At 45.0% G+C, this 10,649-nt stretch overlaps 2 protein-coding genes across 2 annotated transcripts; both read right to left on the bottom strand.

Moving 5' to 3' along the window:
• Window positions 1–1,330: 1,330 nt before the first annotated feature.
• LOC133913399 (CASP-like protein 5C1) lies at window positions 1,331–2,456 on the bottom strand. The gene is made up of 3 exons (XM_062356540.1): window positions 1,998–2,456; window positions 1,682–1,814; window positions 1,331–1,568 (listed from the first exon to the last, which is right to left on the bottom strand). Exons 1-3 carry the CDS (start codon window positions 2,138–2,140, stop codon window positions 1,374–1,376), a joined length of 471 nt encoding a protein of 156 aa, XP_062212524.1. The 5' UTR covers window positions 2,141–2,456; the 3' UTR covers window positions 1,331–1,373.
• Window positions 2,457–3,240: 784 nt separating this feature from the next.
• On the bottom strand, window positions 3,241–5,874 carry LOC133913400 (cold-regulated 413 plasma membrane protein 1-like). The gene is made up of 4 exons (XM_062356541.1): window positions 5,542–5,874; window positions 4,396–4,503; window positions 3,947–4,017; window positions 3,241–3,732 (listed from the first exon to the last, which is right to left on the bottom strand). The coding sequence occupies exons 1-4, from the start codon at window positions 5,745–5,747 to the stop codon at window positions 3,479–3,481; spliced, it is 639 nt and encodes a 212-aa protein (XP_062212525.1). The 5' UTR covers window positions 5,748–5,874; the 3' UTR covers window positions 3,241–3,478.
• Window positions 5,875–10,649: the final 4,775 nt, after the last annotated feature.

The raw sequence follows: 10,649 nt of genomic DNA, 5'->3' as shown, positions 1-10,649 counted from the left end.
AAGGCGAGCAAAGGGCAGGGGAAGCCCGACAAGGTGCCCGTGCAGAGGGGCTTTACCATCTTTGGCTCTAAAGCATGAAATTTCTAGGTTGCTTTCGTGATTCTTGTTCTACGCCACCTTTGTTTGCTGAGGCCTCTAAAATGTAGAGAACCAGCGTGATTTTAGTTGCTAAGAATTGGCTGCGCTGACATTTTAGCATAAGATCAGCATGTGAAATAAACTAGGCTGTGGTTGGATGAAGCCAAAACCAAAACCCATATTCATAAATTCCCCAACAGATCACCCTTACCGTTCTTCACCAACTGCTAAACATAGTTACATTACGAGTCATGCTGTAAACTAAACAAAAAGTTACAGCGTGTTTCTATTCAACATCTTAGTCCTTCGTGAGATCTACACGTGGGAGAGCGTCCAAATATGGATCTACCTAGCCCCTAAAATTTAACTCAACCAGCATATTCGGCCCAACTTGTTCATATCTAGCATATAAGTATTTGTTTAATTTTAAAACTACAGAGCGTACTCTTTCCTATCATAAATATATATCAATTTGAATAAGATACGATATGATCTTCCATATATAACTTTGATCTCTATTTTTATTAGAATATATATTTATAAAATTCATTAAATTTGTGATATTATAGAAGCATTTTTAAGACAAAACCATGAGAAGAGTTCACAATGGCAGTTGGCCAGGCAATTGTAAACCGGCAGCGGCAACGGCAGGCTAGCATAGTGCCCGTAATGCCGATGAAGACCAAACACGTGGTCCTATTTTTATTAGGAACACTAGCACATTAACTCGTGCGACTGCACAGACTATAAATTTAGTTTATAGTTAAATTGTAGATATTTGTGTTAATAATAGTTGTATGCTAAAATACATCAGCTATTTATATTTAAATATTAGAATGTAAAATATAAATGTAATTTTTATTCATAATATTGGAATCATGTTTATTTGTGAATAGATCTAATTTATAAATTTTCATTTTATGTGTTATGTAAATTGATTTTTATTTGTTTCTTGATTATTTGAAATTATTATCATTTTTAATGTCGCCACCGTATCTCATATTATTATTTTTGAAATACATTATAAATTCTTTGATATTATTTTTATGTGATAATTCGTAATATGTTTGCGTTCTGTTATTTTAATTTTGTAATGTTTGATTACACGTATATTTAATTGGTATATTTTATTTGATTTGAAAAAAATATGTTGATTGCTAACGTAACTAAATTGGAGTTTACTAAGATTAACATGGAGCACCAAAAGGAACTTCCAATTAGTAAATATAAAATTCTATCAAAAAACAGTGACTGTCCGGAACCATTTTCTGGAATTAATTCAGCAGTTACAGTGATCATCGGGAGGCGATGAACCAGAAGTTGAAGACCGCTGAAGCAGCCGTCAAGAACCAGGACAAGAACGCCATCATGGCAGACAACTGGTACCTCCCGCAGAACCTCGGGGAACAGTGGGATCCGTGGAATTGGAGGAGGAGATCGATGACCGCGGCGCTCGAGCAGGCAGCTGCAAACGAGAGTATCGACAGGACCTGGAGGATTTGCAGGCAAAATGATCCTTCATTACTGGCACGCTGATGCGCACAGGAGAGGGCAAAAATAGAGGGCTTGCATGGCATGAGTAACCAGATGTGTGCATACATACCCAGTCTCCCACAACAACGATAACCATGACGCCAGGCACGCGAAGAGGGCATCCTACAAGTATGGAGTACACGTCGATCATGGCGAGCGTGCAGCTCCAGGGGATGACCAGACCCATGATCGTGACCAGGAAGCTGTCAATCATATCGTTTCAGAGAATTTAGCGTAAAGCCGTAAATCGTGGGTTGAATTTCCAATTTTCACACGTTTAGTTAGCCTGATCACCGTGCTGAAACCTCGAGAACCATTGCATGAGCGGTGTAACTGAAAGAAAGTAGCAGAAAAAGACCAAACAGAAAGGAGGAGGCAACACGTACCAGAAGGCGGTGTAGCTGAAGAACTCGACGCCGACGGACATGAACAGCAGGGACGCCGACGAGAAGGCAGCCTGCCCGACGCGGAGGCCGAGGCTGCCGGCGCTGCCGACGGCCCCTGCCCCCGCCCTATCTACGTTCTCCATTCCCGGACCACGCCCCTCAAGCACCACCCTCTCATCCCATACGCGCGCGCGCGGTACCAACCACCCTGCTCCTCTCCGGCGCCAACAGTTCTTGCTTTCTTGGGGATTCCCTGCCCGTGCGCGCTCTCCTAAGGTCCTATTGATGCAAATGGAGAAACGGAATGGAATTGTGGAGCGAGTTGAACAGAAGCAGGGAACAACCGAACAAGATGGAAAGGCCGGGGCTTTTGGGATGGATGGATGCGGGGCACCGCACCACCGGCAGGGGGAGTTGATTCTCCGGAAAGGCCTTTGCTCGTCATGGTTACTGCTTTGAATTTGTGTATCTCGCCCAGTCGCTTTCTCCACTCGGATCAGATCCTCGCAGAGCCGGTAAACTAGTGATAAAATGGCATTACTGACTTGCAATCTTACACGCTGACCGCGACAGTGAAGAGAACGTGGCAGGTTAAGCAAGACACGTAAAGCAAAGGTGTGCGTAAGGTCATGTTCAGTGATTGCAACGGATTGACGTAGGATCATCCAGCCAGAAACTTAGGTGCTAGAGAGATCGAGGAGTTAAAACTCTGAGGGAATCACTGGAAAGAATTTCCTTAGACAAGAACTTTTCATCTCATGGTATAAAAGAAGAAAATAACATTTCGTCTCGTCCACTGACCACTGTTCCAGTAGGCCTGGTTCGGATGATCACCGGTGAGGAATAATTGGTCTGGAAAGCGCCGGGATAGCAGCCGGGCGAGGAGGAATGTGCCGCGCACCATGTGTGGTTGCACCGCGACGAGCGAAAGGCAGCTAAAGGTTGCAACAACGGTCGCGAGGGAGCCAGGTGTAAACGACCGACGTGGATGCCAGAAGCCCAGAGCCCTGTCGGGCCAAAAAGTTCATCTACAATTTGGTGTGCCAGACTCGGCCCGTTGCCCCGTGTCCCCGTCCAGATTGTGTTTCACTATTCGTCACTTCAGCAAATCTAAGTGCACAATTGTTATTACATCAAACTTTATGCAGATCGCTAAAATGTTCAGAAACAACACTGGACGAAAAGTTGACAAACATCCCTAGAAAAAAGTTGATAACAGATGCACAATGATAGCATGAGAGAATTTGACTAACATCTTCTCAGTTTGACATCAAGCAACTGAGAAGAATTTATTGAGTTTATGTATCAAAGAACGAAGCTTTGACATCGAACCTTCAAGAGACATTCAAAACAAAACGAACATACAAGAAACTGTCCACCAACAGGACAACGGCTCAAACATACATAACATGCACCCTCAAATCGCCATAGATGAAACGTCTGCACAAAGGAACGAATAGAGAGAACCGAAGCGGTAGTGTCTACAGGAAGTGCAGCACCAGGGCCCAGACAGGGTAGATAAAGAGCAGAAGGATGCCGATGCTGTTCGACACGCCATTGCCCTTCGTGAAGGCATTCCTGAATCCACCTGATGCCCTGATGTGCTCTTGTAGCAGGTAGCATCCAATTCCGAGGCATATGAAGACACCGACCAAGTTGCCCCAGAAGGTGTCCGCAAAGAGGCTTGGGGCAACCACTGTGAGAAGGATGATTGCACCAGGCAGCTCTAACCAATCTGGTACACATGATGCAAAATGTTGTGAGGTCCAGGCAACATTGTAGTCACTCTGTTGGTAGAAACATATATTGGTGCCACAAAATGAACAGGGGTATATTCTTTTAGGGGCACAAGGATATAAAAAAGAAGGGGAAATGTAACAAATATCAAGGAATTTTGATAGGGTGCAATAAAGCATGACAAGAAAGAGGGATAGATAGCAAAGTGATACCAGGGAAGTGGCGTGGAAAGAAGAGCCGTAGAATAATCGCAATAATCGCAATCCATCTTCCCACCTCTCCTCTGAAAAATTCAAATGGTTAACGATAAGCAATTCTACTTTCATATATCCACATATAATCTCATCATACATCAACGGAGAACATTATCTCCTGAAAGTGCTAGGGCGATCGCTATCAGCAGACTTTAGATCAACGGGTAACCAATATGAAAGGCCTGGGTTACTTTTCCACAAAATACAGAGTTTTTCAATTTTGTACTCATTCAAAATATGACAGAATGCAATTGGCAGTACTTTGATCCTACGACTTTCCTCAACATCTTTCACATTCTGTTAATCCATGCTGGCGAAAATAGTCTCATGGTAGATAACGATTGCATCTAGAGTCTAGACTATGTATGATGGGTCGGTAATATAGTAGGGAGTATTTGCCCATTCACCTCATCAGAGAAAACAGCACATGAGGCAGGGTGAAGAAAATGTAAGGGACCAAGAGAGCTGTCAGCATGTTGGTCTTCCAGTTTGTGCGGTCCAATATCAAGAGGTACCTACAGCGGAAGAGAAAACAGTTTCCATCAATAAACAATGCTATGAGAAATGCCTCAAAAAAATGCTACCAATCTCAGGTGGAACTAGCATATGAATTCCTTCAGTCCTGGCAGTCTACAAAGCTGAAACTGAGAAAAGAAAGTAAAATGGCTCATCAAGAGCATTAGTAGTGCTGATTGGAAGGAATCCAAGTAGCACTAAAACCTCCGTTGCCAGCAATTTCTGCTCTCTTCTTCTAAGGCGTACTACTCGTCTAGTCGCGATTCAGTACTGCAAACACTACATACAAGCGCGAACTTGCACACGCGGATAACTTGGCTGTAAATAATACCAGCAGCTTAACACCGCCCAGGAATTCGAATTCTGCGAGGAGTTCATAACCTTCTGGCTTGAACATACTTCAAAAGCATGTTGACTACTGAAGCTATCCGTACCCACACTCAGGAGTCCGGATACAGCTGCCGCCATTAACCAGACACACAATCAGATTTTTAACCATAATAAAGTAGTTTAAGTCACTAATTTTAGCTTAAAATAGAAATAAGATGGCTTGCACAACTATTCTCAGTGTACAGCTCCAAGAAATTTTTGAAAGGTCATCCATCTTATTCTTATTTCAAACAAAAAATATTTAAATCATTTTATTTTATCTATAAACTCTAAATCCTATATGGATTTAGAAGCTTGAGCTGAAGCTCTAAGAAACAGGATCCTACTTCTAATACAGTTCCTCACAATCCAACTACGTCCGGCTGCATATGCCGCATATCTCATGGGTACCTGACAGTACAGTACCAGTACAATTTCACGGTACCATCCCTCCTAAACTAGGCCCGATTCTCTCTCAACCAACCATCCCAAAAAGGACCGATCCCATATAATACGAACTCCAGTAGCCCATCCCTTGACTTGATTCGCAAAAGCAGGAGCTTCTTGGGCCCCGAGCGGCGAGATCAGAGATCCCTCTGGAAAGTGACGCGTCTTTTTTTTATAAAAAAAGAAGTAAAGAGAGAGGGGGCTGTTATGGTAGCACTGACACTGCGGCGACGAAGGCGAGCCACTTGAGGAAGGATGTGCCGAACCCGAACCCGAGCCCGCCGCCGAGGACGAGCGCGTGGTTGGCGAGCTTCCGCGCGGCGACGCTTAGGTCCCGCAGGTCCGCCTCGACCAGCGCCTGCGCCGCCTCCGACGCGCCGCCGCCCGCCGGGCCCGTCTTCATCTCCAGGTACGACGCGAACCCCATCGCCGCTCGTTCGCCGACGCACCGAGGCCAAGCGAGACTCCCGCGAACCTCTCTCGCTCGATCGATCGCTTGCTCTGACTGCGCAAGCAGGGTGGGGTTTGATCTGAGGCATTCGGTTGGTCGCGTGGATATGTAGAGCTAGCTGGACATGGACTGGCGGTCCCGTTTCATCCGGAGGGTTCCAGGCCAGCAGCAGGGCAACGTGTAGTGGACACGTGGAGCCCTCGGGGCGGGCAGGAATCGCGTCATGTGCATGCATGCATGCATTATTGTTTGCTTCCAGCTTTGACTTTCAACGTTTTTTTTAAACAGAGATTATCCCAATTTTTATTGAAAGTCAATAAACAGATTTACAATTATCATATCATATACAGTATGGGTTAGGGTTACCAGTGGACTAGAAAAGCACAAATCGCGAACAGTAAGATCCGATCACAACGACAAGAGATAGCAAATTACTATCATATTACAACAAGGATATGATCATCAAATTACATATCGCCAACATCAGACACTGGCAGTGCTAGGGGAGAAGTCCCGAAGCCACATTCGGACTCGAGACGAGGCACTACCTTCAGCTTATCGTTATTGTGTAGAAGAATGCTCTATTTCTACACGAACGATATAGCAAGAATCAGAACCTCAGCAGAGTTTTTGGGGAAGTTCTTCTCAATTGCCATAGCATTCCTAGTCCTTCACAGGGCCCAAGCCATACCTGTAAAAAGGAAAATTCCTAGGTTTTGAGAGAGGTTAAAAGATTTCAGAAACCAGCTTGCCCGTAAGTCAGCTACTGAAAGTGCCTAGAGGGGGGGGGGGTGAATAGGCTTTTCTGAAAATTAAAACTAAAAACAGCGGATTAAAACTGCCGGATATTCCGGTGAAGGCCGGATACTCCGGTATGGTCCGGAGTATCCGGTCTAGTCCGGAGTCTCCGGCCTAACAGGGATTTTCAGAATAAATGTGAACTAAAGATAATAGCTAGAGTCTAAGAATTACACTAGGTCTACTAGATATCACAAAGCTAGAATAACACTTAAAACTAGCAAGATTGTCACTAAAGCAATTTAAATGACAAGTTACCAAATTCACATGATAAAGTAAATTGCGTAAATAAGAACACGTGAATTTATCCCGGAGTTCGGCCACCTCACAAAGAAGTGCCTACGTCTCCGTTGAGGAGCTCACAAAGAGCCGGGTCTTCTCCAACCCTATTCTCTTCTAGCAACCACCAAGATCAAGCTAGAAATTCTTACTCAATATGAAGATGTTTACAAACTTTTCGAGGCACACCACAAGTTTGGGTGCTCTTCGGGCGACTCCTTTCCTTCTAGAAGCCCAAAGCTTCAAGAGAGATGATTGCAGTAGATGCTCGATGAAGAACTCAATGCTCAAATGGCTTGAACCCTCTCCAAACACACACTCTCAAATTTATGCAAACTTTGCTCTAAAGGTGGTCGGAGGGGCTTTGAATGCTCTTAAAGTGCTCAAGAGATCTCAAGTTTACCAGCCACAGCAAGCTCTAAATGCTATGGAGAGAGAGGGCATTTATAGCACTCTCTCACAGACTAGCCGTTACTGTTTTTGTCAGAGCTTACCGGAGTATCCGGTGTACACCGGAGTCTCCGGTCCTAAATCCAAAAACAGCGTCAGAACGGTCACCGAACGTGTCAGAACTAGCCGTTACAGTTCTGTTTAAATACCGGAGTCTCCAGTGAACACCGGAGTCTCCGGTCCTGACAGTCTTTCTAAAAAGATTAAGTCTGGAGACTAGCCGGACCCTCTGGCATCTCCAGGTACCGGAGTATCTGGTGAACACCGGAGACTCCGGTCTTTCTTTTCTTTTATCAAAAAGATTAAATGCTAACCGAAAGTCTCTGCCGGAGTCTACCTCGGAGACTCCGGCTGAACACTGAACATTTTACCGGAGTATCCGGTGTACACCGGAGACTCCGGTCTTTTTCCAAAAAGAATAAACCGTAACCGAGACTCTCTGCCGGAGGCTACCTCGGAGACTCCAGCCGAACACTGAGTACCGGAGTATCCGGTGAACACCGGAGACTCCGGACTCAGTGAAGATTTTCAGAAAGAATTTTGTGTCCGTGAGTGAATGTGTCTCTCAACTGGGTGGTTCTAAAGGATCTCTTGAGCATTGAGACACTAACCAAACAATCAAATCCATCCTTCTAAAAAAAACGTCTATCCTAGACTCAATTTCAAAAATAAAAGAATGTAAACCCTATCTAGTACCCTTCGTTGATTCTTCATTTGTTTTTGCGGGCGTCAAACATCATTTATCTTCACAACTAATGCTTAAACCTGTTCAACACTCGAAAAGCATGTTAGTTCTTTAATCGTTTTGTCATCAATAAGCCAAAACCCACTTAGGAGGCCTAGATGCACTTTCAGCTACCGAGGTAGGGAATCCATTCCAACCAAAAACATCTCTCAGAACACTCCAAAAGAACTAAACCAGCACACACCCAAAAAATATATGATTGACATCATCAGGTTTTCCACAAAGACAGCAGTGTATATTCCCTTTTCAACCCCTCTTTTTTAAAGGAGGAAGCAACTAGGAGTTTATTTTGTAACATCTACTATTAGAAAATCTTGATTCTAAGATGTAATTTGGTTGCCCAGATCTTATGAGCCCCCTTGCTAAAGACCCCTTCAAAAAAAGGGATTTTGAGGTAAATCTCCTTGATTTAACAAGAGCTCAAATCACCTCATCTTCCAAGTCATTCAGCTGAACAATTTGCAGTTTATGCATCAGCTCCTCCCACTGGAGTAGATCAGTTGCTGCAAAGCTTCTATTAAATTGAATATCCCACTCATTTCCAGCCTAGCATTCAGAGACAAGTGAATCTGGATCAGCACACGAGTTGAAAAGGCCAGGGAATTATATTTTAAGAGGTGTTTCACCCAACCAGACATCTTTCCAAAAGAAGACTTTATTACCTCTATTTACTTTGTAAATAGCTTCCTATTGGAAGAGGTGTTTAACCTTGTGCAAGCCTTGCTAGAATTGAGAGGTGCCTCTTTGACTGGAGGTGAAGAAATTATCATCTGGTATGTATTTGATATTGAGGAATTTGAACTAGGTATCCTGAGAGCCTGAGTAGATCTTTCCAATCCATTTGGCAAGCAGACACTCATTCATCACAGTTGTGTTAAGAATGTCAAGACCACCATAGTCCTTAGGCCTGCAAATAGCTTCCCATTTGACTAGGTGGTATTTGTTCACGTCCTCAACCCCCCCTCCGAAAGAAACGAGATCTGATAGTATCCATTTTCTTGTGGACTCCTTTTGGAAGGAGGTAAAACCCCCATGGTGTACATTGGAATGCTGGTTAAGCAAGAATTTATCAAAGTCAGTTTTCCCCCATAAGTCAAGTTCTTACCCTTCCATGGGTCTAGTCTTTTAGTCATTTTTTACAACACTTCAGAAGAGGCAACAATACCAAGTTTATGGTCTGAAATAGGGATACCCAAATATTTGAGAGGGACCAGTCCCATTTTGCAATTGAGCATGTTGGCCGCCCTCTGCTCCTCCTCCTGCCCCATGCCAAAACCAAACACCTCACTCTTATGAAAGTTAATCTTAAGACCAAACAACCATTCAAAAAAATACAAGACGATCTTAAGATTTAGAATGGATCCATCAGAGCCATCGACCATCAGAATGGTGTCATTAGCATATTGAGCATAGATAATCCCCCTAGGAATCAAATGGTTTACCACTTCCAATGGCAGTCCTTTGGAAGAAGCTTTGTCCATCAAAGCATCCAGCACATCTGCAGCAATATTAAAAAGCAGAGGAGAGAGAGGGTCACTGTTAGACGATGAACTCCACAAGCGGGGATCCGGAGGGACCCCTTTGAGATTCAGCCGGGGGGATGATTCTGAATCTACCTCGTACGAGAATTAATGAGAGTAAATGAGATGCAGGTGGGATGGATGATCGGATGCTAGTGGAAATAAATGATCAGGGGATTTTAGACAGGTTCGGGCCGCACGTAGTGTAATACCCTACTCCTATGTGTATGCTATAGATACTTGTGAATGCCTCTCTGAGGATCTCTTGTATTACAAGGATTTCTGTCTAAGTCTAGAGCTTCGTGTATCTCTTGTGTTAGCTTGTCTTGATCTTCTCCAGCTCGTCTGACTTCAAGGCTTTCATAAGACTTGGTCCTGAAGAAGCTGTCCATCTCCGGGGTGCCCACCCCTTCTTATATCCCGTCAGGGCGGCCTGGCGTGCCCAGAAAGGATGGCGCGAGTCCCAAGGCACCATAAATGGAAAGCAACCATCATAGGTTACAGCTTGACGTTACGGGGGGTTGAAAACGCGCCCCCGTCCTGTCCTGTTGTCATCATGCCACTTTTTAGCGGATGGAGCAGGGAGGGCCCACCGGGCAGCCACTGAGTAGCCCTGCGTGCCCGTCCGGTCAGAGCAAGCCTAACACAGTAGGGCGGCAGGTGATATGCCTCGAGCTCAGCGACGGTATCCCGATGCGCGTCGAATGACGCGCGATGGGACTCGTCGCATTAAATGTCCCCACGCCTCCCTGCCAGGCAGTGGCAGGGACTGACAGCAGGCGTGGGGAGAGTGGTTGGAAGTGACAGGTCATGCTCCCCCTTAAATGCAGCATCGGGGCTCTCACCAATTGAAACCTCACCGCTGAGCCCTTGTGGGGTCCACCGGCAAGGGGCTTCTCAAGTCCTCGGGGAACTCTGGGTGCTCTGAGACTACTGTTCATAGCCCCGAGCACTCTCTCCCGGATATGCCATTTCTCAATCCTCAGGGAACTCGGGGACCACTGTTCATGGCCTAGAGCGCCCTCTCTCGGAACTGTGTCTGCTCGGGTTCTCGGGGAACTCAGGTACTCAGGGACCACTGTTCAT

The sequence above is a fragment of the Phragmites australis genome, chromosome 3 (genome assembly GCF_958298935.1).
Source record: "Phragmites australis chromosome 3, lpPhrAust1.1, whole genome shotgun sequence".
In the NCBI taxonomy this organism is placed as follows: domain Eukaryota; kingdom Viridiplantae; phylum Streptophyta; class Magnoliopsida; order Poales; family Poaceae; genus Phragmites; species Phragmites australis.
The sequence above is the reverse complement of the archived record's forward strand: the minus strand, read 5'-3'. Positions and strand labels throughout refer to the sequence as shown.